General features: G+C 43.9%; 1 protein-coding gene across 1 annotated transcript in view; it reads right to left on the bottom strand.

Moving 5' to 3' along the window:
* LOC124722663 (inactive phospholipase C-like protein 1) overlaps window positions 1–27,657 on the bottom strand; it is a 261,278-nt gene that overhangs the window by 25,899 nt on the left and 207,722 nt on the right. The window contains exon 3 of the mRNA XM_047247808.1: window positions 11,811–11,989. Coding sequence (XP_047103764.1) covers window positions 11,811–11,989 — 179 coding nt within the window. The remainder of the gene's footprint in view (window positions 1–11,810; window positions 11,990–27,657) is intronic.

Raw genomic sequence — 27,657 nt, 5'->3', positions numbered from 1 at the left:
GACAACTGTTGCGGCATCCTCCATATTCACCAGATCTTGCCCCGAAGCGATTTTCACATGTTCCCCTCCAAGGTAAGCACTTTAACACCGATGAAGTCCCATCAACAGTGAACAGCTGGTTACGAGCACAGAATCCGACGAGGTACAACACTGGTTCCGAAAGACTGACGTCACGTTACAGGAAATGCTTGGAAAATCATGGCGACTATGTAGAAAAGGAAAAAAAAATAAATTTGTGGTAAGGTTCTATGGGACCAAAGTGCTGAGGTCATTGGTCCCTAGGCTTACACACTAAGTGAACTAACTTACGCTAAGGACAACCACACACATCCATAATGAGATTTTCACTCTGCAGCGGAGTGTGCGCTGATATGAAACTTCCTGGCAGATTAAAACTGTGTGCCGGACCGAGACTCGAACTCGGGACCTTTGCCTTTCGCGGGCAAGTGCTCTACCAACTTTTTTTTTTTTTTAATCTCATTTTGTTCGGTTTCGTTCGTTGCATCTGCTCGGGGCGGACGTCGTAAGACATCCAAACGATTTAGCGACCATCTGAGCTACCCAAGCACGACTCACGCCCTGTCCTCACAGCTTAAGTTTGGAAGGTAGGAGACGAGGTACTGGCAGAAGTAAAGCTGTGAGGACGGGGCGTGAGTCGTGCTTGGGTAGCTCAGTTGGTAGAGCACTTGCCCGCGAAAGGCAAAGGTCCCGAGTTCGAGTCTCGGTCCGGCACACAGTTTTAATCTACCAGGAAGTTTCACACACATCCATGCCCGAAGGAGGACTCGAACCTCCTATGGGGGTGAGCCGCGCAGAAAAGGAAAAGAAGCAGCATTGTATAATGTCAATAAAATTATTTTAGTATGATAAATTTTGTGTAATTTTTTTAACATATGAAATAGGGTAACTTACTTATTAGACGCCCCTCGTAGTATTCGCGCACTAAAGTCAGGAGATGTATATTAGTTTGGAGACGTAATGGCGCTTTTACGTGTATCTTTTTGTTATTGGTAGATAGTGAGCTGCCTTCAGCAGTAGACGCAGGGCTAAATGAAAATGATTTGTAGAACAGGAACGCCCAGTACTACTTGTGGTAGAATACCGATTCATTCAACCAAATCATTCTCGTGTACTGTTTGAAACTCGCAACAGGTCAAGGAACCAAGACACAGTCCCCACACGGTGGGTAACACGAAACAGTACAAGGCTGCAGCTTCAGTAGAAAATGTCGAGAGGTACACGAAGTAATATAGACTATCCTATTGTTTCATACTCGTATGTCGGTCGATGGTGCATGAATCAGCGTCGTCAATGGGCAGTACGTCAAAGAAGACAGATTAGCATTCTGTCTTCACGGCACGAGTGGCATACCAGGACCATCCGACCGCCGTGTCATCTTCGGTGGAGGATGCTGATAGGAGGGGCTGGGGTCAGCACACCGCTCTCCCGGTCGTAAGATGGTATTCTTGACCGAAGCCGCTACTATTCCGTCGAGTAGCTCCTCAATTGGCATCACGAGGCTGAGTGCACCCCGAAAAATGGCAACAGCGCATAGCGGCCTGTATTGTCACCCAACCAAGTGCCGACCACGCCCGACAGCGCTTAACTTTGGTGATCTCACGGGGACCCGTGTATCCACCGCGGCAAGGCCGTTGCCCAAAGAAGACAGATGCAGCTTGAAATCTTGCTAGGTGTTATGAACTTTGGATACAGTATCGAACAAATAGGGACTGAATAGTACCGGTAACAGATCAGTTAATGAGCGCGAAAGTTTCAAGATGTTGCTCATCCATCTCTCGTGGCAGACGGCGCAAGACAGGAGTCGTATATCACAATGTTATTTACTGTTAGAATTCAGTGAGTGTTCTTTACTAGAAGAGTCAACTAATCTATTGCTACCTCTTGCGTACATCTCGTGGCAGTGGTACATAGAAGTACGCGCCACTACACGCTAAGTAGAGACGTGGATATTGATAAGGGCTGAAACAAGACGATGCGTGTGGGGTCATGGTGTTCGGTACCCTGGGAGGGGTATCTGCGCTGCACAAGACAAAGGATCACTTCTTTGAAACCCCTAATTGCCTCCCATTGCAATACAGAAGTTGGCAGTTTGCCTCAAAGGTGCCTACAAAATTCCTTTGTAACGGTGCAAAAGCGTGGCTCCTTGCAACGTCATCCTTGAGCTCGGCAACACTTCAGAGAGCAAGGTGTCGACACATGCAAATGAAAGGATAGAGCTCAGAAGTTCATGCGATCTGTAATGTGCGTTAATGATGTCACATTGGCACCAAATTTCACCAGAATTCTGCCCAACGTCTCTGTGGACGCATCATGCGTTTGGAAAGTCTTTACATCCCGTCTTCCTGATAACTGACCCTTTCGTTTGGCGCCTCTGTAATTGAATTTAGAACTGTTACGCCTAGCGTTTAAATCACTCTGGTTTCTTATGGGTAGCAGAGGAAAATATTTGGAACACACCACCTCTCAGAACCCACACGAAAAGGCCTCAGGAGTTGGCAGAAAGGGCCTACATGAACTCCCCACCCTAGAGACTTTCATTTTGATACATTTCGCGCTCGAAAAAGACAGTTTGCAGCGCGATGAATAACAGGACGCCGTTCTTGACAAATTTGGCTATCGCTGGCAACCCCTGGACGTTTAAACCCCTTTTTAAGGACATCGCGGCGCTGAATCCCCATTGAACGTGATTACACCCCTTTGGAGTTTAACGTCACATAGTTCTGGTATTAGAGTACAGGGTGGCACCATTAGGGAGCGTTCAAATCCATTCGACGAAATTTGAACAGTGAAGCGTCTGCCCTCTGGGGGAGAAGCATTTCCGTGCAATTAGAAACCTATTATGTCAGCAACCGCGTGGAGTGGGGTAAGTGGAGCTCTCTGTGGAGTTTGAAAAATACGGGGAGCAACGAATGGCGCCGGCCGCTGTGGCCGAGCGGTTCTAGGCCGTTCAGTCCGGAACCGCGCGACTTCTTCGGTTGCAGGTTCGAATCCTGCCTCGGGCATGGATGTGTGTGATGTCCTTAGGTTAGTTAGGTTTATGTAGTTCTAAGTTCTAGGGGACTGATGACCTCAGATGTTAAGTCCCATAGTGCTCAGCGCCATTTGAACCATTTGAATTTGAACAACGAATGGCAAGTTGAACCCTCGAGTTGCATGTGCTTGGAGCTCAACGAAGGCAGCTAGGGTAAGTCCCTGTGCTGCATGCAGTTGCAATAAATGTTCATTGCAGCATATCCTGTCCTGAATCGTACAGATACGTCACCATTGTTTCATATTTACGAGCGGCATTCAGTAAGTAATGCAACTCAGGATTGCAATATATCATATGTTCCCTACTCTTTTGGCTACAAAACCCTACTTTTCAACATAATCTCCATTTAATATGACGGCCTTATGCCCCTTTACTGGGAGGAACCTATGCTGGCATGGTGCCATTCTACTCGTCGACTTCGGAGCCTACGCCTTTCTGCATCAATGACCTCCCCATCATCCACGTACTGCTTCCGGCGGAGTGCATCCGTCATCGGGCCAAACAGATGGAAGTCGGGAGGTGCGAGATCGGGGCTGTTGGGTGGAGGAGGAGGAACAGTCCAGTAACGTTTTGTGAGTTCCTCTCGGGCACGCAAACTCGTTTGAGGACTTGCATTGTCACGGAAAAGGAGACATTCGTTAGCAATTTTGTGGTGATGAACCCAGTGAAGTCGTTTCCTCAGTTTCCTGAGGATAGTACAGCACACTTCAGAGTTGATAGTTGCACCATGAGCGGGGACTTCAAACAGGATAATTCCTTCAGAGTCCCAGAAGACCGTCGCCATGACTTTAGCGGTTGTGGGAACAGCTTTGAACTTTTCCTTCGGAGGAGAGGTGCTGTGGTGCCACTCCATTGAATGCCGTTTTGTTTCCGATTCGCAGTGATGGACCTATGTTTCGTTATCTGTGACGATGTTGGAAAAAAATTGTCTCGATTGACCTCGTAAGGCGCAAGCAATTCCGCACAGATTGTCCTTCGTTGCCCGTTATGGTCTTCTGCTAGGTAGAGTCCATCCCGATAGCTGAGTGGTCAGCGCGGGGATCTGTCACGCCAAGGGGCCCGGGTTCGATTCCCTGCTGGGTCGGGGTTTTACTCCGCTCAGGAAGTAGGTGTTGTGCTGTCCTCATTATCATTTCATCATCATCAGTGGAAGGCAATGGGAAACCACCACTGTAATCACTTCCCTAGACGCTCATGCGGTGGACCTCTCTGACGAGGCTTCCCCCATGTCAAGACCTGCGGTAAGGCGCAACACAAAGTTTTTTTTAAGTTAATCGGTGAAAAGGCCAACGGGCACATACCGTACCTTTGTGAACTGCAACTGGTGGACAAGTGTGTCAGCACTTCTAACAGAGACGTACAGTTGAGTAACGAGGTGTTGGATTGTGATTGGTCGAATGAGAGTGTCCGCACGTTCCAACATTGCAGGAGTCACAGCTGTGTGCGGCTGGCTGGCACACAGGGCATCGGGCAGGATTGTGCGACCTTATTGCGATGATAACAGACACCTCGCCCAACGACTCACGGTGCTTTTGTCCACTACCAGGTCTCCGTAGACGTACTGCAAGCTCCTATGAATATCTGCGATGCTCTGTTTTCCGCCAGAAGAAACTCAGTGACAGCTTTCTGCTTGGAACGCGCCTCTGCTACAGACGCCAGTTTGAAGGTTACTTGTAGTACCGCAGTCTATCGGAGCTTCATGAAATTATAGGAACTGAAGCGGGAATGTTCTAAGCTCTGTCACAAGAAATTATGCATTTTTCAACCGAAACCGGCCAACAAAAAATAGTGTTGCATTGCTTATTGAGCACCCCCGTATTTTGCAAGGTAATGTTGGCAGTGCATGGCTACGAGCATCAAATATGGTGACGTGATAGCTTATTTGATAAAGACAATGCTCGAAGGACAGGGAATCGACGTTTTTCGCGTAACGAATTTAATCTAATCTTCACTTCAGCCTTTGCGGTTAGTTCTTTAGCTAGATACTAGTGATCTCTTTTTCGCACCTCTCGTCGGCTACCCAAAAGTAGCCACCTCAACCAGTTATTTTAGGTCCAAGCACCATACAGTGGCTTCGCATGTAAGAAATGACACAAAATGTAAACCCAATTAACAGAACCTGTGATAATTCCTCCATAAGTGATGAAGTGGAAAGGAAAAAACAGTACAGCGTTAATCATGACAAAATTTCAATGCTGAACCGTAACACAGAGAAATATGGAGACCGGAGTACTAACAGCAAACAAAGGTTGCAGCCAGTGACTGAGGAATGAATGCAAACCAGATCTCCAGTATATTGCTGCTTATTTAATTAACAAGTGATGAAAACTAATATTCTCATTTCGCGATCAACTGAAATAATTAGAATTTCGGGGCACTTATAATCCCACATTAAATTAATCAAAGGTTTATCCTTCTTGGACACTCCAGGGCGCGCCCGAAATGATTGTTGATCGGAGGAATCTCCTGGCAGTTTCCGTTAGAAATGATGTGAAGCCTCGTAACAAATACGCCTTCGCTGATGCACGATCTAGCTTTTCGGTGTCTATCACCTCGGAAAGCAGACACACCACCACTGCCCCCACAGAAAGAAGCGGGTGGCATCTCTTACGACTCCGCAATTTTGTTGGGATAAGAACACGGTGGAGGGGGTGACTCCAGGAGCGAAGTTATTAATGGAAGAATCTGATCTGATTCTCTCTCGTGGTCTCTTGTATCTCAGATCACGTTCTGCGGACGTGATTTCATCACTGAAGGTGGAGATAGACAGAGGAGCTGTCGTTACATCAAAAGATAGCACAGTGCTGGACACGAGCCCTTCGTGTTCTGAACCAGTAGCAGTAACTAGAAGTGCTGATCCCAGGCTTTAGCCACCGCCTTCAATACCCTACCGGCTGAATCTTCTTGAGGTAATAATGCAGTCAGTTGTCAGGTCTTCTTTCGCTCGCAGTCTTTAGGCAACGATGATTTTTTTACCATCTTGGCTAGTCGTTTGATTTTTCTGAGAAAACTTTAATTGCTCAGAGTATATAAATAGTCTTACAAAGCAAATCTCAATTTAGCAAAGTCAGCAGTAACGTGTATAGCTGTAAAATATGTTTATTAATTCCTAAAGCCTTTATGGTGTCGACATTGGAGGTAGTAGCTGAACTATAATCAACATTCGTAACACAGGCAATATAAAAATTGAAACTTCCTGGCAGATTAAAACTGTGTGCCCGACCGAGACTCGAACTCGGGACCTTTGCCTTTCGCGGGTACTGGCAGAAGTAAAGCTGTGAGTACCGGGCGTGAGTCATGCTTCGGTAGCTCAGATGGTAGAGCACTTGCCCGCGAAAGGCAAAGGTCCCGAGTTCGAGTATCGGTCGGGCACACAGTTTTAATCTGCCAGGAAGTTTCATATCAGCGCACACTCCGCTGCAGAGTCAAAATCTCATTCTGGAATATAAAAATTGTAATGAAATCATCAGACAACTAGGTATTGTTCTTGATTGTTGGTGTTTGGTTTCCCCATTTCGTTTCCTTTCCATCGACGATAATTGTCAATTTTCCGGCAGCAAATAATTTACTAAGTGCCATCAGTGCGGTCCTCTGCTAAGTCTTATTACGAAGTATAGATTGCCGTTGTATTAACTTCCGCAATGACAGACAAGAACAGTCTGTTACCCCCACTTTTTTTGCACTAATTCCAATTTTAAAAAGATGAAGCTAGTTTTCCTGCTCTCGCGTCAGAGAGAAACGACCTTCCGAAACTGTACCGATATCAGGCAGTACTAGTCCGATAACCACATTGTGGAATGAAAAGGAATGGGAAAAACGAGGAAATGATTGTGGTGTAGCTGCAATGCTCTGTACGATAGCGCCATTAGCGCGCCAACGTTAATTACTTCATACAGCAGCCAACGACTATGAAAAATTACATGTCACACTCTATTATTTAAGTTTCACAACCACGCATCGTCGCTGCCTTGATCCTCCGTCTCCCATACGAACAGGCGACAACTACACGCAAATACAAGAATTGGGTTTTTCTTGTTAATTAAAATCGTCAGTAGAAATGAAGAAATGAACAACAGAGAGGGGAATTAAGACTCGGTATTGGTATTTTGGTCCAGTTATAAAAACTGTAAAAAAATGCTCACTTCATTTATCTTTGAGCTAAATTAAACACTTCACTCAAACCACTAAAATAGACACAAAGGACAAAAAAGATTTGCTCCCTTTCTAGAACACTCGATGTGCGGGGGCGGGCTGGAAAGTAATGCCTCCGAATTTTTTGTGTGGAAACTGCTGAATCTTTTTAAGGAAAATAAACTTTATTAACATCTTACATCTTCATTGTTCATAACTACATATTTATTTCTTAACTAATCACCCAGGTGCCTAACACAATTCTCACAACGAGACAAAAATGGTTCAAATGGCTCTGAGCACTATGGGACTTAACTTCTGAGGTCATTAGTCCCCTAGAACTTTGAACTACTTAAACCTAAATAACCTATGGACATCACACACATCCATGCCCGAGGCACGATTCGAACCTGCGACCGTAGCGCCTAGAACCGCTCGGCCACCCCGGCCGGCAAAACGAGAACCCTATTTGTTTATATCATCACTGTAGAATATGGTTGACTTTGTTGATGGAGCCACAACGTCACCTCTACTTGCACCGCTTAATCTCTGTCAGTGTGAAATCCTCGAACGTGTTCTTTAAGTTTTCGATACAGATGAATATCGGATGGGCTCAAGGCGATACTGCATGGAGGATGATCGATGAAAGTGAACTCAAGGCGTCGGATTGTTGCAGATATCGCAGCGCTAGAGTGTGTCCTGGAATTGTCATGCTGAAAGAGAGGATCCTCCACGTGTGGAAAATGTTTTCCTGTGTTGAAAGTTCAATTCCAGCACGCTATTTCTCACGTATCGACATGTTTACGTTGCACTCTACAATTCGGAGCCCTCTAGAGGCAGACGGTTGCAACTTGCGTCAGTGAAGCAGTAAGATCGTCCAAGTAATATGCGTCACATGTAACACCTCAACAGAACACAATAAAAAATTCGAAGACATTACTTTTCCGCACGCCTTCGTAATTCAAAGCGACTACCAGGCAGGCTTTACCAAGACAGACATGTTTGTGTGTGAAATCTTATGTGTGTGAAATATTATGGGACTTAACTGCTAAGGTCATTAGTCCCCAAGCTTACACACTACTTAACCTAAATTATCCTAAGGACAAACACACACACCCATGCCCGAGGGAGGACTCGAACCTCCACCGGGACCAGCCGCACAGTCCATGACTGCAGCGCCTAAGACCGCTCGGCTAATCCCGCGCGACACAGGCATGTTTAAAAACTAATAAAATGTAAGGAGTTCTTGGCAGGATTGCTTAATAAAGGTGTGCATAACGTTGGTTTCATGGAAGGCGGAGAAGTATGTTGTCTTGGTAGCGTAGCTGGAAATCGTTTCTGCCCACAAAACTTAACACAAATTTATTTTTCCGTTACAGTTGGGAGATGTTTGCTGATAGACTTATTACGAGATATACGCGTTAGAAAAGTGATTTTCAAAATTAAGTGTTATAACGATATGCGGCGGAGAACCACAGGCGGCACGAGCACTTAATGCGGGCCGCATTCCACCCGCGGGCCGCAGTTTCACGACTACTGTGTTAGGCTCAGCAACATATGAGACGTGGTTACCTTTGTGATGCTGTGCTAGTAATTTTCCAAAAGCGTTAGTTATGTACATGCAATAAACTTTAATGTATGTAATCACGCGTCTGTTAGGAGGGCTCACAATCCTAGCGGCCCAATCATAATGTGAATTTTAATTTAACTGTCATATTTTCAGCCAAATTCTCTCGACGTGTGTCGGTCATTGTACATAAGGACCTAAATACAAGCATATGTGCTAAAGAAAGGATGCAGGCTTTTCTCACCCAAGTCATATTCGTTTACACTGAGGTGACGAAAGTCATGAGATAGCAATACACACCAATACAGATGGCGTTAGTATTGGGTTTACAAGGTATAAAATTGTAGTGGATTGGCGAAGATGCCACTTGCACTCCGGTGACTTATGTGAAAAGGTTTCCGATATAATTATGCCATAATATGCAATATATGCATATGCCATATTATGCCATAATATGCAAGACTGAAGTTAACAGACTTTGAACGACGAATGATTGTTTGAGCTAGTTGCATGGGACATTAAATTCCGGAATTCAATATTTCGAGATCCACAGTGCCGAGAATGCCAAATTTGAGGCATTACCTCTGGCAACGGACAATGAAGTGGCCGACGTTATTCACTTAATGACCAAGAACAGCGGCGTTGGCGTAGAGTTGTCAGTGCTAACAGAGAAGCAACAACACGTTAAATAACTGCAGAAATCAATGTGGAACGTACGACGAACTTATCGCTTAGGACAATGCGGCGAAATGTGGCATTAATGGTGTATGGCAGCAGACAACCCTATGGCAGCAGAGTCCCTTTGCTGACAGCACGCCATCGCCTGCAACGCCTCTCCCGGGCTCGTAACCGTGACGGATTGGAGCCTAGACGACTGGAAAAGCATGGCCTGGTTTTCAGTTGGTGCAAGCTGATGATAGCGTTCGAATGTGGTGCAGAGCCTACTAAGCCATGATACAAGTTGTCAACAACGCGCTGTGAAAGCAGGTGGTGACTCTATAACGGTGTGGGCTGTGCTTTCGTGGAATGGACTTAGTCCTCTGGTGCAACTGAACCATCATTGACTGACAATGATTATGTTCGGCTACTTGGAGACCATTTGCAGCCATTCATGTACTTCATATTCCTAACAACAATGAAACACGAACAGCTACTAGCATGAGTTTCTTAGAAGTAGATACCTTAGGGGTTGCGAAGCAACTCAAATCGCTTGATACGGGCAAGTCTTCAGGTCCAGATTGTATACCGATTAGGTTCCTTTCAGATTACGCTGATACAATAGCTCCCTACTTAGCAATCATATACAACCGTTCGCTCACCGATAGATCTGTACCTACAGATTGGAAAGTTGCGCAGGTCGCACCAGCGTTTAAGAAGGGTAGTAGGAGTAATCCATCGAACTACAGACCTATATCATTGACGTCGGTTTGCAGTAGGGTTTTGGAGCATATACTGTATTCAAACATTATGAATCACCTCGAAGGGAACGATCTATTGATACGTAATCAGCATGGTTCCAGAAAACATCGTTCTTGTGCAACGCAGCTAGCTGTTTATTCGCACGAAGTAATGGCCGCTATCGACAGGGGATCTCAAGTTGATTCCGTATTTCTAGATTTCCGGAAAGCTTTTGACACCGTTCCTCACAAGCGACTTCTACTCAAGCTGCGGGCCTATGGGGTATCGTCTCAGTTGTGCGACTGGATTCGTGATTTCCTGTCAGGAAGGTCGCAGTTCGTAGTAATAGACGGCAAATCGTCGAGTAAAACTGAAGTGATATCAGCTGTTCCGCAGTGAAGCGTCCTGGGACCTCTGCTGTTCCTGATCTATATAAATGACCTGGGTGACAATCTGAGCAGTTCTCTTAGGTTGTTCGCAGATGATGCTGTAATTTACTGTCTAGTAAGGTCATCCGAAGACCAGTATCAGTTGCAAAGCGATTTAGAAAAGATTGCTGTATAGTGTGGCAGGTGGCAGCTGACGCTAAATAACAAAACGTGTGACGTGATCCACATGAGTTCCAAAAGAAATCCGTTGGAATTCGATTACTCGATAAATAGTACAATTCTCAAGGCTGTCAATTCAACTAAGTACCTGGGTGTTAAAATTACGAACAACTTCCGATGGAAAGACCACATAGATAATATTGTGGGGAAGGCGAGCCAAAGGTTGCGTTTCATTGGCAGGACACTTAGAAGATGCAACAAGTCCATTAAAGAGACAGCTTACACTACACTCGTTCGTCCTCTGTTAGAATATTGCTGCGCGGTGGGGGATCCTTACCAGGTGGGAGTGACGGAGGACATCGAAAGGGTGCAAAAAAGGGCAGCTCGTTTTGTATTATCACGTAGTAGGGGAGAGAGTGTGGCAGATATAATACGCGAGTTGGGATGGAAGTCATTAAAGCAAAGACGTTTTTCGTCGCGGCGAGATCTATTTACGAAATTTCAGTCAGTAACTTTCTTTTCCGAATGCGAAAATATTTTGTTGAGCCCAACATACATAGGTAGGATTAATCATCAAAATAAAATAAGGGAAACAAGAGCTCGAACACAAAGGTTTAGGTGTTCGTTTTTCCCGCGCGCTGTTCGGGAGTGGAATGGTAGAGAGATAGTATGATTGTGGTTCGATGAACCCTCTGCCAAGCACTTTAATGTGAATTGCAGAGTAATCATGTAGATGCAGATGTAGAACTGTCACCGGGTCACAATTTTTCGCAACTGGTTTGAAGAACGTTCTGGACAATTCGGGAGAATTATTTGGCCTCATAGTCGAGAGATCAGTTAGTGCACAAAATCCTACAGAGGCAACATTTTCAAATTACGGACGGCTATGGAAGCAGCATGGCTCAATATTTCTGCATGTGTCGTCGAGTCGCTGCACTAAGCCGGGCGAAAGGAAGTCCGGCACGATACTATCAACTGTCCCATGAGTTTTATTACCTCAGTGCATGACGTGCTATAAGGATGAACCGCATCTGAGGACTGCCTCTCGTAGCTGTAGGTGGGAACCCGGCATTGAGTTTTAGTGCGGCTGCTGTGTTGCAGATGGCGGACTTACGGCAAGTTTCTGCAGGATATGGTCGCTGCTGAAGGTGCGGCCCGAGACTCTCTGCACCAGGGTCACCACCTGCTGCTGGTCCAATGTGCCGTCCTCAGACTCCGGGACAGTCGCTACAGCCACCTCGAAGCTCTTCTGCAGCCAGCGTTCTCGCATCTTCTCTTTCTCCTCCAACGGGTCTGCAACAAGCACAGGCTACTAAATGGAGGGGCATAAACAAATCGAAAGCCGTGGCAGGGCACATTTGCGCGTGATTCCCCCACATAACGCCATGCCACATTGTTGAACAACATAATTTGTAAGCAAATCGGACAAAATATTAATTCATTAAATGTATTAACAATTGCGAATATGGAAAACCATCAGCTGTAGAATGGAATGACGACAATGGAAATTTGTGTCGGATGTAACATCATAGATTAAGGGTCGACCTGCGACAGTAATCGCACAACTTGCGTACGGGCCGCTAGACGCCGCCGCGAGCGCTAAGAGTGCATTGCGGTCGCAGGCGCGCGTGTTACGTATGGGCCGCGAGGTGCCGCCACGAGCGCAACCGTATATAAGTGCCGACGGAGTTCGGCCAGTTCTCATTTTGTAGGCATCTCATTTTTGCCTATTCTGTTATTTGCTTAGTTGCTTAGCTCTTATTCGTTTATGGCTCATGTTATTGTGCTCTCTCTCAGCCATTCTTATTGTTTTGATTTACTCCCAATTGAGAAGTGCTCATTCTGGCATTTAACTTTTGCATTTTTCTCATTTTGCTAATAATTATCGGAAGCATTTCTTCCCTTAAACTTGTGTAAAGTATTCTCGATGTAGAATTTGTTCTGTGACACAGGTGTAAGGTTTTGAATATAAATTATATACGAAACTGTGCTTTAAAGGGAATTTATTTTTTCAGTTTGTACTACATCAGACAACAATTTTGTGATATGAGGGAGAAATTTGAGGGGCGGACCCATGGAAATAGTCTTAAGTGATCCCCTTTAAAAATAAAAATTTGTGTGACACTGAAAGACGTGACACTAAAGGCATCGAATATATATATATATATATATATATATATATATATATATATATATATATATATATATATATATATATATATACGTCACACGGACCGGGCCTCGAACACAGATTCCCTGCTTATCGTGAGCGATAGCCTTACCATTTGGTTATCCGTGCACGACTCATGACCAGACTCAAACTTTCATATGTCATCAACCATTTGTCTTCAATCTGTATTCGCACATTCTGTGGTGTCACCGCAAGACACCACACTTGCTAGGTGGTAGCCTTTAAATCGGCCGCGGTCCATTAGTATACGCCGGACCCGCGTGTCGCCACTGTCAGTAATTGCAGACCGAGCGCCACCACACGGCAGGTCTAGAGAGACGTACTAGCACTCGCCCCAGTTGTACAGCCGACTTTGCAAGGAACGGTTCACTGACAACTACGCTCTCATTTGCCGAGACGATAATTAGCATAGCCTTCAGCTACATTTGCTACGACCTAGCAAGGCGCCGTATTCAATTGATATTGAGATTCTATTAATGTATCATCAAGAGCGATGTTCTACAAATGTGGATTAAAGTTAAGTATTCCAGAAGCTACGTACTGTTCTTTATAGCATTCATTACGTATCCTGTTTCAGACCTCACGCCAGCCTGCGTGAGTTTAAGCGCGTGCCTTTCGGCTTCCTCTCATTGTGTCTAGGCTGTCTTGCCGAGACACAACACATTCATTATGTGTTTTCTCGTACATGTGAGGCATTTTACCTGAAAGTCGCTTGCCCGGTGTCGGCGGATAAATACGATACTGCGGTGCCTGTGTTATTCTGGTTACGATGCGAAGTTCCTTTGGAGATGCATACAGAATTCAGAATATCACACGCACTGCAGTATCGTAATATATTAATCGTACAATGTAGGATTTTAGCGCCGGTATTTGCGATACTGCTGAGATTTGATTTATGAGAATGAGGCCGTGGTCCAATGCATAATCTCTGCCAACCGTCTCGTAGTCTACTGCTGGAGACATTACAGAAGCTACACGACACAGAAAGCTGTTACAGACCTAAAAATAGCCCTGCAAACCGAACAGTTTATATGTCATTACATTATTAGATGTACAGATAATCAGAAAACCTGAAGGAGCTTCAGGGGATAAAATCTACAGACATGCAAGGTCTAGAGTTTGTAATGAAAAAGGAATGACTAAAGGAAAAGTTATCCTTCCATTCGTAAAAGCGATCATAGATCGCATCAGCAAAGTACTCGGAAAACACGTTACTGATACGGTGTTTAAACCAACAAGAAAGGTGTGGGAATGTATGAACACTGCAAAGGGCCTACGCCTACTGCTTGCCACAGCAGGGTATACAAGGTTGCTCACAATTCATGTTACATACTTCTTGAGGTTGTAGAGGGAACATAATAAGACAAGTTTTATAAAGGAACCCATTTCTGGAAACGTCATCCAACGATACTACAGGGTTCCTATGTAAAACCTGATCTAACACACCTCTTTACCCCTAGGAGTGTGTAACATGAATTGTGAAACACCCTGTATAAAATTCCATACACTTCCGACCAAATGTACAAAGGAATTACAAAAAAACCAGCATTAACACCCGCCTCAAGGAACACAAGACAGATAATTCAGCAGTAGCAGATCGCGTGCTAGGGCCGGGAAATCACCAGTTCCGTTTCTCTGACATTGTGATTTTTGTAACAACTAAGAATTACTACGCCAGATGAGGAGAGAGGCCATAGAAATTCAAAAGCACAAAAATAATTTCAACAGTAAAGGAGAAGGTTTAAAAAGTTGCGGTCCTTAGTGCTAAATAAAAAACAATGCCAACTCTTTCAGTCTACAATCTACATACACTCTGTGATCAAAAGTATCCGGACACCTGGCTGAAAAAGACTTACAAGTTCGTGGCCCTCTCCATCGATAATGCTGGAATTCGCTAGGGTGTTGACCCACCCTTAGCCTTGATGAAAGGTTCCACTGTCGCAGGCAAACGTTCTATCAGGTACTGGAAGGTTTCTTGGGGAATGTCAGCCCATTCTTCACGAAGTGCTGCACTGAGGAGAGGTATCAATGTCGGCCGATGAGGTCTGGAACCAAGTCGGCGTTCCAAAACATACCAAAGGTGTTGCATAGGATTCAGGTCAGGACTCTGTGCGGGTCAGTCCATTACAGGGATGTTGTTGTTGTGTAACCACTCCGTTACGGGCCGTGCATTATGAACAGGTATGTCACGGTTCGTGCGGCTCCCCCCGTCGGAGGTTCGAGTCCTCCCTAGAGCGTGGGTGTTCGTGTTGTCCATAGCGTAAGTTAGTTTCAGTTAGATTAAATAGTGTATAGGCTTAATGACAGATGACTTCAGCAGTTTGGTCCCCTAAGGCCTTACCACAAATTAAAAAAAGAAAAAACAGGTGCTCGACCGTGTTGAAAGGTGCAATCGCCATTCCCGAATTGCTCTTCAACAGTGGGAAGCAAGAAGGTGCTTTAAACATCAATGTAGACCTGTGCTGTGATAGTGCCCCGCAAAACAACAAGGGATGCAAGCCCCCTCCATGAAAAACACGACCACACCATAACACCACCGCTTCCGAATTTTACTGTTGACACTACACACGCTGACAGATGACGTTCACCGGACGTTCGCCATCCCCGCACCCTGCCATCGGATCGCCACATTGTGTACCGTGATTCGTCACTCCACACAACGATTTTCCACTGTTCAATCGTCCGCTGTTTACGCTCCTTACATCAAGCGAGACGTCGTTTGGCATTTACCGGCGTGATGTGTGGCTTATGAGCAGCAGCTCGACCATGAAATCCATGTTTTCTCACCTCCCGCCTAACTATCGTAGTACTTGCAGTGGATCCTGATGCAGTTTGGAATTCCTGTGTGATGGTCTGGATAGATGTCTGCTTATTTAACATTACGACCCTCTTCAACTATTGGTGGTCTCTGTCAGTCAACAGACAAGGTCAGCCTGTACGCTTTTGTGCTCCAAGTATGCTTTCACGTTTCCACTTCACTGTCACATCGTAAACAGTTGACCTAGGGATGTTTAGGATTGTTGAAATCTCGTGTACAGACGTATGACACAAGTTACACCCAATCACCTGACCACGTTTGAAGTCCGTGAGTTCCGCAGAGCGCCCCATTCTGCTCTCTCACGATGTCTAATGACTACTGAGGTCCTGATATGGAGTACCTGGTAGTAGGCGGCGGCACAATGCACCTAATATGAAAAACGTATGTTTTTGGTGGTGTCCGGATACTTTTGATCACATAGTGTAGCATACTTCGGAGCGATTCCGCGATCTTTGGCAGCGGTCTGATGACGTCACGAACCGGCCGTTGCATGGATACATATACATAAAGTTCGACTTGTTAATACCATTTAGATGATATTCAGTGAAAACACGATAATCACTGTTGAGTGTGGTACTGTGCGGTTAGGAAATCGACTGCAGTATTCTCTGCAAGCAACAACAGCGTATCCATAACAAAACCCATACTCAAGTATATCGACATAATAATAAATAAATATGGTATGTTCGATTCAGTAGAATTGGCCATCAAATGACAATCTGATAATCACAGTTTAAAGATTCAGTTACGTAAACTCAAGCACAACTTTGCAACTTGAACTTAAAAAAATAAAAACATGACAATCGATAAATAAATCCATAGCAAATGGAATAACAATGTGAGAAACGAAAACTTATCTCTAACCTGCAGAAATCTCTCTCTGTAACCAACACTGAACAATGTTATATGGCACTATAGTCAATATTTTACGTTCCGTTAGGCCCCAGCATAGTATACGTCGGTATAAGACATAATGAAAATGAATAATCCAAAATTAGCTGCAGTTAAGTAATAAACTTTTATAAATATTTTACACTTGTGGCCAGTTTCGGCTTATTGCCGTTATCAAGTGACCTGCGTAAATAACATACGTAAATCGTAGCTGTTTAATGTTCACAATTGCACTGATACTTACATCTAGTTCGAAGTAACCACCATATTTCATCTATATCACATTTTTTCTGTCATATCTTTGTAAGCATATTACTTTTTTAGTTAAGAAACGTAAAAATACGTTTTTGTCAGATATTTTGACAGATTTTGACAGTTCTTTACTACGATGCTGTATGTTTATAAAGCATAGACAGCTCACCAGAGATGATTTTACAATTCGTTGTTCTTATTTTGCTTTAAATTTTATCTGTGGACTGTGTACGTTTTGTTTACCACATGAATATTTCTTTTCGTATTTGTTATGTCAATAAAGTTTTCTAGATGGTATTTACATTTAAAATCTATATATTAATGTAGAATTGTGAATGGAGACACAGACTTTAAACATAATTACTCTCTTGAAATATGTCAATAGAAGACGATAAGAAATAATGTTATGGTAAACAGTTTTACACAGGCCATAGATAAAATTTAAAGAAACATAAGAACCTCCAATTGTATCATCATCTCTGGTAAGTTGTATATACTATGTAAACATATAGCATCGTAGTAAAGAACAGTCAAAACTGAAATGTCAAAATATCTGAAAAAAACGTATTTTTACATTTCGTAGCTACTATAGGTAATATGCTTACAAACATATGACAGAAAAATTCTACTATAGATGCAGTGTGATCTTCATTTCCAACTAGACGTAAGTACCAAAGCTACTGTAAACATCGAAGAGCCACGATTTACGTACAGATAATCGTAACTATGTTTTTTTTCATAGGTCACTTGATAATGACAACAAGCTGAAACACGCCTATCGTTTAAAATATTTACCAACTGTATTACATTACTGCAGCTAGTTTTGGAGCATTAATTTTCTTTATGTCCTACACTAATGTTATATGAAATGAAATATTTTTAGTGGGTGGTATTGAACAACTTTCATAAACCATATCATGCAATACATTGGTGTACCTATTTTTATTTTATTATCGATTTGTATCACACTTTCTCTATAGGGGGTTGCTCTCATTTAGTACAGATCGTCAACTGAAGCTCAAAGAGTGATTAAAATCGAAGATCAAAATAAAAATATTTACAGCTGCGTACTGCATGATGTAGTTCCTGAGCCTTACATGGAACGTTTCCCTCGAATTGGTCTGCACAACCACCTTCTCAAACATATATTATTCCTCTTGAAAAACTGTGTGTTTATGACTTGAGAAGATCTAGGGCTATTCAGTACCTAGTAAGTCATGTCAGCGCGCTGCTAGGACTGACTCAACCTATGTGTCATTTACGGTTTCCTCCTATTTTATTGTTCTTTCTGGGGAAAAGAACCACTAGACGAACAGATATGACGGACAATCGTCATCCTGAATTCAAAACAATGGTTCAACTGTGTGGGCAAGCATTTCAGGGACTATGGGTGACATTTTCATCAATAACCTAAAAGATAAAGTTTTAAAGCCTTAACATGCCATTATGGGTAAAACTGTTTATTATAGACGTAACGTAGGCGATACTTCGTATTTTGTTATCGGTTCTGATTGATGTATGGAAGAAATAGTAAAAAAGTTCGACGAAGTCCACAGGGGATCCACAGGACCCGGCCTGCTGCGTGTGCGGTGTGAGATGGACGGCAACTGGCAGAAGTCGACGATTATAATGGATGAAGAGGACTCATAGTCCAATGTGTTTCAATTTTCTTTTTTTTGTTTAGGTAGGCCAAAATAGTCTTGGAAGACGCTTTAGTTTATTTATCTCATGAGTTAAGATTTTACTGCCTGATGATGAGAGCGTTGTCTCTCGAAACGCGTTATGAGCTATATGTAGCACAGAAATACGATCGAATGCTACATTGCAAATGATTAATTTCGATGTTTATTTTCATAAGTTCGACCTCTGACGTCAATACACTTTCAAATTCTCTTGACAACACCAGTGTAGCGCTTCTGAGGTCTTCTTAGCGCTACTGTACGAGCGCAGCACAAATAGTGCGAACGATCAAAGTATCTTTTGTGTTTACTTTTTCTTTGTAAGCTCCACCTTTCAACCATCCCCATAGGCAAAAATCTACTGAGGTAAGATCTGCGGATCATGGAGGACAAGAAACATGACCATTTTCTTCGATCCATCTTCTGAAGAAGGCAGGGTTTAGAAGATGTGCCTCCTGGTGACTAGAATGCGCAGGGAACCCGACATGCTGGAAGAACATATCCATCTATGTAGCCTAAGAAACCTGTTCCAATAATTCTGGAAACTCGTTCTCAAGAAAGTATAGATTCCGAGACCATACAAGACATTGCATTACATTAATGTTTGTTCCATACATCATGAATACGACATTTCGTAATGATGCGGAACATGTCAGTTTAACATAAATTTTCTTTGGACGTTATCTTCTTTTAGGTGTTTTTTTTTTTTTTTTTTTTTTTTTTTTACAATTACTACTTCATATCTAAAAAATCATCTGTTGAGTAGAAGGAGTTGTCATTCAGAAATTCTTTTAATTTGTTTTTAAATGCAAGTTGGCTATATGTCAGACTTTTCATGCTATTTGGTAAATGACTAAAGACTTTTTTGGCAGCATAATTCACCCCTTTCTATCTCATGTAGTTAGATTTAGCCCAAAATAGTGAAGATCATCCTTTCTTCTAGTGCTGTAGTTATCCACTTTGCTATTATTTTTGAATCTGGATGTGTTTATCACCAAAATTAGCGATAACCCTAATAGCATAATAGTATCAACAGTTCATCAACGTATTTCTTCCAATTCAATTTCTCATCAATGCTCACACCCAGAAATTTTAAATATGCCTTAGCAACAGACTTCGGTTCAAAATCTATATTTATCACTGTTATGCCATTTACTGTATAGAACTGTATATACTGTGTTCTCTCAGAATTTAGTGCGAGCCTATTTGCAGAGAATTACTTAATAATTTTCTGGAATACATTATTTACAATTTCCTCAGCTAATTCTTGTTTGTTGGGTGTGTTTACTATACTTTTATCGTTGGCAGCACAACAGGTCCACTCAACTGATTATGTATCATAACACTCTAAACATTTACAAAGATGCGTTCTTGAAAATGTCTCTCAACAAAAGTCTGTGGGTTTTTGTCGAACCACCGATGCGAGCTAAGAGTGCTATCAACAGCGTCATTAGTAAAAGTGGTTTCACCGGCAAACATTATTAATGAGACCATTCGGTGACTTACAATTAGTCAACGGCAAAATTCCAATTGTCTACTTTCACCTTTTGCTCCAACGTGTTGAATCAGCTATAAATGATAAGGACAGACGTCGTGCATGAGCAAAGTCAGCCATATCATCGAGTGAGGATAATTGATACATGCAGAAATCCTGCGTGTGCTTGTTGAACGACTACGTTCTACCAACTGAATGTGTTCTACTGCAAATGGTTCAAATGGCTCTAAGCACTATGGGACTTAACATCTGAGGTCATCAGTCCCCTAGACTTAGAACTACTTAAACCTAACTAACCTAAGGAAATCACACACATCCATGGCCGAGGCAGGATTCGAACCTGCGACCGTAGCAGTCCCGCGGTTCCGGACCGCAGCGCCAGAGCCGCACGGCCACCGCGGCCGGCTGTTATTCCTCCTGGGAGACCCTGTTGTATACAGGTCCAAGATTTCTGTTTGTACAATGCATTCACAACCGGGACGACCAGAATGTTTAGTTTTTATTACCTGGTCAAATATAATCAAGCGCGCATTTGTTGCCGTCGGTGTACAGTGACAAACACGTTTATGAAGAGCTCGGTGTAGCATCGTTACACTCGCAACTAGTGGAATGCTGGCACTTGGTTTTGTGTTTCCTCGCTCCTTCCATAAAAATATGGACAGCAGAATTTCGCTGCCGCGGTATTTATTTTCAACGAACGAGATTCATGCTCTGAACTGGAATGTATTTTGTGCCACGTAGTTTTACCTGCTTCCGGATCTATTCACCTCCTCAACCGCAAACCACAAGAAGGGGCAAAACGCATTGGCGCGAATAGTATGGCCTGCCAGTTCCAACCTCGCCGACAAAAGGAATTTTTATCTCCGCAGCATTGCCCAGGAAGACAGTTGCGGACTATTCTGTGCTTCACATTTCGCATCACTTCTCTGCGTTAAATTCCGTAGCCCTGCCAAGCATTTTTTTTTCGGTAAGAGCAAAACACTATACACTTCACTAGACCGAATTTTCTCATATTTTCTCATACTTCTACTATGGTGGTTCGACAATGTATGTAACATGTCAGGCAAACATAAACAGATGTACGAATGTGCATTTTACTGGATATCGTGCGTTTTAAAAATTAACAAGCCTCTGTCAATGCTACGTATGCAAACATGCCCGTGTGCACAACCGTAAATGGTTTTATTTTTGACAGACCTGTATATAATGTGCTGCTTTTTATGCACCATAATGACAACATGGCATGAAATATTAACTTACACTTCAGTCTGGAACCGCGTGACCGCTACGGTCGCAGGTTCGAATCCTGCCTCGGGCGTGGATGTGTGTGATGTCCTTAGGTTAGTTAGGTTTAAGTAGTTCTAAGTTCTGTGGGACTGATGACCTCAGATGTTAAGTCCCATAGTGCTCAGAGCCATACTAACTTACACTGGAACAAAATTTATTACAAAAATTTTCTGAAGGTATATAAATGCAAAGTTTCTATTTCCGTAGTTCTAATGTCAAACAAAACATTTTATCTCAGATGTTTTTTCATAAATCACGATAAGGCGTATAGTCATATAGTCCATAGATATGCTTTATGATACAGACCAGAAGCTGACAGCTACTACTTTTGAAACCGACTGTTAACAATAAAGACTGATGCTATCTAGGCTACTGAAAATTAGACTACCATCTACACTCTTTTTTTAAAACAGAATTTATCTAAGCACAGGTGTTTCAAACTGTCTCTGATTCTCCTACTTTCGCTTCGTCGTCATAATTGTCATTCGCTGTATGAAGGCTTCTCCAGACTGCACCAAGGGCTACGATCTTCTGCTTTACGCATCCACGTTGCTATTGCATGTTTTCTAATGTCATCCGCCCGCTAGAGATCAGAAATGAACTCCACATACGTGCTTTAACCTCACCAGTGAGTCATGTGACGTCATGTCCGAAGTCGCCGTCTCCGTGTGCGGTGTGCTTGTAGGCTCGAATCGTCTCTGCTGCTGCCCACTTACCACCTGAATCTGTTACCGTATACAAGTGGGCTCGACTCGCTCAAGAAAGAAGAGCGAGGACACGAGTTCGCAAATACAAACGCAGACCCGCGATATTGCCGTTACATACGCAACCGTTTCGAAAGAAATTTCCGCCATTAAATTACAAATTACTATTCATTTATTTTAAGATGTGGTGCTACAGGCGAATGTTAGAAATTAGATGGACTGATAAGGTAAGGAATGAGGAGGTTCTGCGCAGAATCGGAGTGGAAAGGAATATATGGGCCGGCCGAGGTGGCCGAGAGGTTCTAGGTGCTTCAGTCCGGAACCGCGCTACTTCTACGGTCGCAGGTTCGAAACCTGCCTCGGGCATGGATGTGTGTGATGTTCTTAGGTTGGTCAGGGTTAAGTAGTTCTAAGTTCTAGCGGACATGACCTCAATTGTTAAGTCCCATAGTGCTCAGCGCCATATGAACCATTTGGAATATATGGAAAACACTAACAAGGAGAAGACACAGGATGATACACTGAAGCGCCAAAGAAACTAGCTTAGGCATGCGTATTCAAATACACAGATATGTAAACAGCCAGAATACAGCGCTTTGATCGGCAACGCCTATATAAGACAACCAGCGTCTGGCGCAGTTGTTAGCTTGGTTACTGCTGCTACAATGGCAAGTTATCAATATTTAAGTGAATTTCAAACTAGTGTTATAGTTGGCGCACGGGTGATGGGACACATCTCTGTGGTAGCGATGAAGTGGGGATTTTGTACGAACATTTTAAGAGTGTACTGTATCAGGAATCCGGTGCAACATAAAATATCCGGCATCGGTGCGGCCGGAAAAGGATCCTGCAAGAACGGGACCAATGACGACTGAAGAGAATCGTTCAACGTGACAGAAGTGTAACCCCATCCGTAAATTGCTGCAGATTCCAATGCTGGGCCATCAACAAGTGTCAGCGTGCTTCCAAATGGTTTTCGTTTGAAACGTGGACTACAGAGTGAAACTTATTCCTGATATCACTCTTCCCCTAATAGAACACATTTTTAGTGGTGTACTTCTTTGGGTGCTGGGCTTTCGGAGCGGAAGGCCCACTCGTGAATCCTTGATGACTGCACGACACAAAGCTTCATTCCTCGTCTGGACCCGTCAACACCGACATTGGACTGTTGATGACTGGAAACATCTGGTCGGACGAGTCTCGTTATAAATTGTATCGAGCGGAAGGACGTATACGGGTATGGAGACAACCTCACGAATCCATGGACCCTACATGTAAGCAACGGACTGTTCAAGCTGGTGGAGGCTTTGTAATGGTGTGGGGCGTGTGAAGTTGGAGTGACATGGGACCCCAGACACGTCTAGATACGACTTTGACGTATGACACGTACGCAAGCATCCTGTCTGATTACCTGCATCCATCCATGTCCATTGTGCATTCCGACGGGCTTGGGCAATTCCAGCAGGACAATGCGACACCCCACACGTCAAGAATTACTAGAGAGTGGCGCCAGGAACACTCTTGTGAGTTTAAACTCTTCCGCTGGCCACCAAACTTCCCAGACATGAACATTATTGAGCATATCTGAGAAGCCTTGCAACGTGCTGTTCAGAAGAGATCTCCACCCCGAAGTACTCTTACGGATTTATGGATAACCCTGCAGAATTCATGGTGTCAGTCCATCTAGAACTGCTTCAGACATTAGTGGAGTCCATGCCACGTCGTTTTGCGGCACTTCTGCGTGCTGGCGGGGGCCCTACACGATATTAGGCAGGTGTACATGTTTCTTTGGGTTTCAGTGTAGGACTTCATTTAAGACATCAGGGAATGACTTACATGGTGGTAGACGGAGCTGCAGAGGGCAAAAACTGTAGAGGAAGACAGAGATTGGAATACATGAAGCACATAATTGAGGACGTATGTTGCAAGCACTACTCTGAGACTCTCGCTCCGTTTCTGATCTCTACTACCCACTTACTTTAGGTAGTCATTTCAGCATTATCTTAATTTTTTAGAATCGAACGAAGAACGTCCCTGGCCTTCTAATCAGATTGAGTGCCTGTGGAATATCTTCTTAGCTTTACGACGACTCGTGACTCGCCGTCAGAAAAATAACAGTTCATAGTATGCGACGAATTTATCTAATTATATCTAGGGTTCCACAAGATAATATGCCTTGTACTGTTCTTAATCTATAGAAACGATTTAAACGACATTCTGAGCAGTCCTCTTAGATTGTTTGCTGGTGACAGCATCGTTCGTCGTTTACCGTCCTCTTCCCTCTGCTTATTGCTTTTAGGAAGAAGCTGTAACACAACTTCCTGTCCTCCTTACGACGGTTCCCCGGAAATTAGCGCGTATGGCCAATTTTCTCCGCTGGCAAACAGGGAAACAAATACTTCCATCATCCCCCGTTTATGCTTCCTGTTCTTTTCATTTTTCAGGCAGTCACATCACCTTCTTTTCCCTCTCTCTCTCTCTCGCTCTCTCTCTCTTTCTCTCTCTCTCTATTCCTCTATCTCTCTCAACCCCCTCTCCCCCTCCCCCACTCTCCCCACGGCTTGTCTCATGTCCATTTCTGCTAGCGCTAATGGTTCATAGCTGCCTAACTACCTCCCTTACAATTATCTCTATTGTTGTGTTCATGAACGACTTTACTCTGTACTTAATTTTTTCTCTTTCTACAGTACAGTAATTACTAAATGATTTATAATGCTGTACACTAGGTATAAGTGTCCCCGCCGCAGCCGCAGTCGTCCACAGCCCCACGACGACTACCGCAGTCCACTTCACCCCTCCGCTGCCCCACACTGAACCCAGGGTTATTGTGCGGTTCGGCCCCCGGTGGACCCCCGCAGGGAACGTCTCACACCAGACAAGTGTAGCCCCTATGTTTGCGTGGTAGAGTAATGGTGGTGTACGCGTACGTGGAGAACTTGTTTGCGCAGCAATCGCCGACATAGTGTAACTGAGGCGGGATAAGGGGAACCAGCCCGCATTCGCCGAGGCAGATGGAAAACCGCCTAAAAACCATCCACAGACTGGCCGGTTCACCGGACCTCGACACAAATCGGCCGGCGGCTCCTTCCCGCCGGTAGGCCGTGCGTTAGACCGCACGGCCAACCGAGCGGGCCGAGCTGATGTTAGTCAAGAATGTCTTGAAAGCGACAAAGGCGCCACTGCCAATATCTCACTGAGTTTGAAAGACGTCATGTAATCGGGCTACTTTTGCGGTACTGCAAAACGGCTTGCCAGGAATGCAGCCACTGTATATGACTTCTGGCATGACCAAGAGCGGCACGGCCACCAAAACAAAAAGTGAATAGATTTTTTTAATAAAAAAGGGAAGGAGATAAGGAAAAGAGATAAGGAAAGGACAGAGCATACTTTATTGTCTATAATAAATCATACAATCACCGTTGATCATTATTTTACAATTGCCATTGCCGACATTCGCCCATAAAAAGAGGTACTCATGAGCATTTAACTTCTTTTTCCTTCTCGTAGTCAAAACAAATGACATGCTTGGAACAAGAGTACCATAAGGCTGTTTAGCCAAGAGTCCTGTAGTCTCAGCTATACTCCATGTCTTCCAAGCCAAAATGTTAGCATCTGGAAATGCTTCAAGGCCACCATAATCTGCTTGATTCCCCCATACAACAGCAAGTGTCAGCCAGGTACTACCTCCAAACACTGCTCGTACGTCACACGTAAAGTTCAGATGGAGTCCACGAAAAACATTTGGACCTCCAATCAATTGCTGTTTATTAAACTGTCCAGCCAAGTCAATATCAATAGCCTTCAAACTGCGATACACAGGTACACTGCGCCGCCAGCGACGACGGTAACCACGTCGCAGAGGCATTGCTGTGGCACGTTACACAAGTGAACGGTCTCAAGATTCCCGGGCTGGGGAGACCACTGTGTTCGTCGTATGACTCTGGCGCATTGTACTGCATGTGCAGCAACAATATGAGCAGCAGTTGCCACCATAGTGACACAACGAACTTTACAAATCGTATACTTCAAGTACAGCTCCAAGTCAGATGCCCTGTAGTGTGCATTCCACTGACTGCAAACCACCGCCGTTTGGCGAGTTACATGGTGTCAAGCGAGAGCTTAAAGTAGCGGAGGTGGAGGTCTGTTGTGTATTTTCTGATGAAAGCTGGTTCTGCTCCCAGTACCATTGGTAGGCGGATGTTGGTTAGAGGGAGGCCATTTCAAGGTCTGCAACCAACCTGTCTGTATGCTACGAGGTGCGACAATAAAGTAATGAGACTGATTTTCTTTGCAAGATGCGGCAACCCTGCAGGCTTGCGCATGCACAATTCCTTGACCTTGGTCTATAAGTGACACATCGATGCAACTGCTCAGTCGTGAGTTGTGCTGTAATAAGGTAACATGTGTTGTGTCTCTCGTCACGGAAATGGAACCGCATAATACTGCGCAACGGTATACCATTTCTTTTTGCGTTAAATTGGGTGCAAACGAGACGACAACTTACGGTAAGCTTCAGAAGGCTTTTGGAGAGGGGGTTATGTCAAGAGCTCAGGTTTTTCGTTGGCATAAAATGTTTAGTGAAGGCAGAACGAATGTTGAAGATGAAGATCCCAGTGGACGACCATCAACCTCAAGGACGGATGTCAACTTAGCAATTGTGCGTGAACTGGTACAATCTGATCGAAGATTATCCATGAAAATGATTGCAGAAGAACTGAACATCAATCGAGAAATGGTTCGTCTAATAATAACGGAAGATCTTGGTATGAGAAAGATTTGTGCAAAAGTGGTCCCCAAAAGTCTCCCACCACAACAGCGAGAAACACCGAAAAATGTGGCAGCCGATCTGTTAGAGCAGACGGATATCAATCCAGAATTGTCGAGCCGTAATCACAGGTGATGAAAGCTGGTTTTCTCAGTACGATCCAGAGACAAAACCCAAACGCCAAAGTTCGCAATGGTGCTCAAAGGGATCACCCAGACCAAAAAAATCTCGCATGTCAAAGTCAAAAGTGAAATGCATGCTTGTGTGCTTCTTTGATTCCAAGGGAATTGTTCATCAAGAGTGGATGCCCCTGGACAAACAGTTAGCCAATATTACTTCAAAGAAATTTTAGAAAGACTTCGTAAAAGAGTTCTTCGTGTACGTGCTAAAATTGCTAATAATTAGATCATGGTAATGCGCCATCCCATACTACTCTGTCAGTACAGCAATTTTTAACCTCAAAACAAATTTCAGTACTACCACAGCCACCTTATTCACCAGATATCGCTCCGTGCGACTTTTTTCTATTTCCAAGAGTTAAAACGGCGGCCAAGGGACACCATTTTCAAACAACACAAGATGTCCCAAAAGATGTGACGAGGGTCTTGGAGGATATTACAGGAGATAAGATCCAGAAATGTTACCATCAATGGCAGAAGCGCTGGAAAAAATGTGTGCAATCAGAAGGGAACTACTTTGAAGGAGACAACACTAAACTTAACTAAAACGGTAATCAACATTTTTTCACATCAGTCTCATTACTTTATTGTCGTACCTCGTATACCTAGAACTACAGTCTCCGGTGCAATTTCGTATGACAGCAGGGGCACACTCATGGCTATCCCACGCCTCCTGACTGCAAATTTGTTCGTTGTGCTG

This window comes from Schistocerca piceifrons, chromosome X, assembly GCF_021461385.2.
Source record: "Schistocerca piceifrons isolate TAMUIC-IGC-003096 chromosome X, iqSchPice1.1, whole genome shotgun sequence".
Classification (NCBI taxonomy): domain Eukaryota; kingdom Metazoa; phylum Arthropoda; class Insecta; order Orthoptera; family Acrididae; genus Schistocerca; species Schistocerca piceifrons.
Note: the sequence above shows the minus strand (reverse complement) of the source record. Positions and strands in the feature narration are given on the sequence as shown.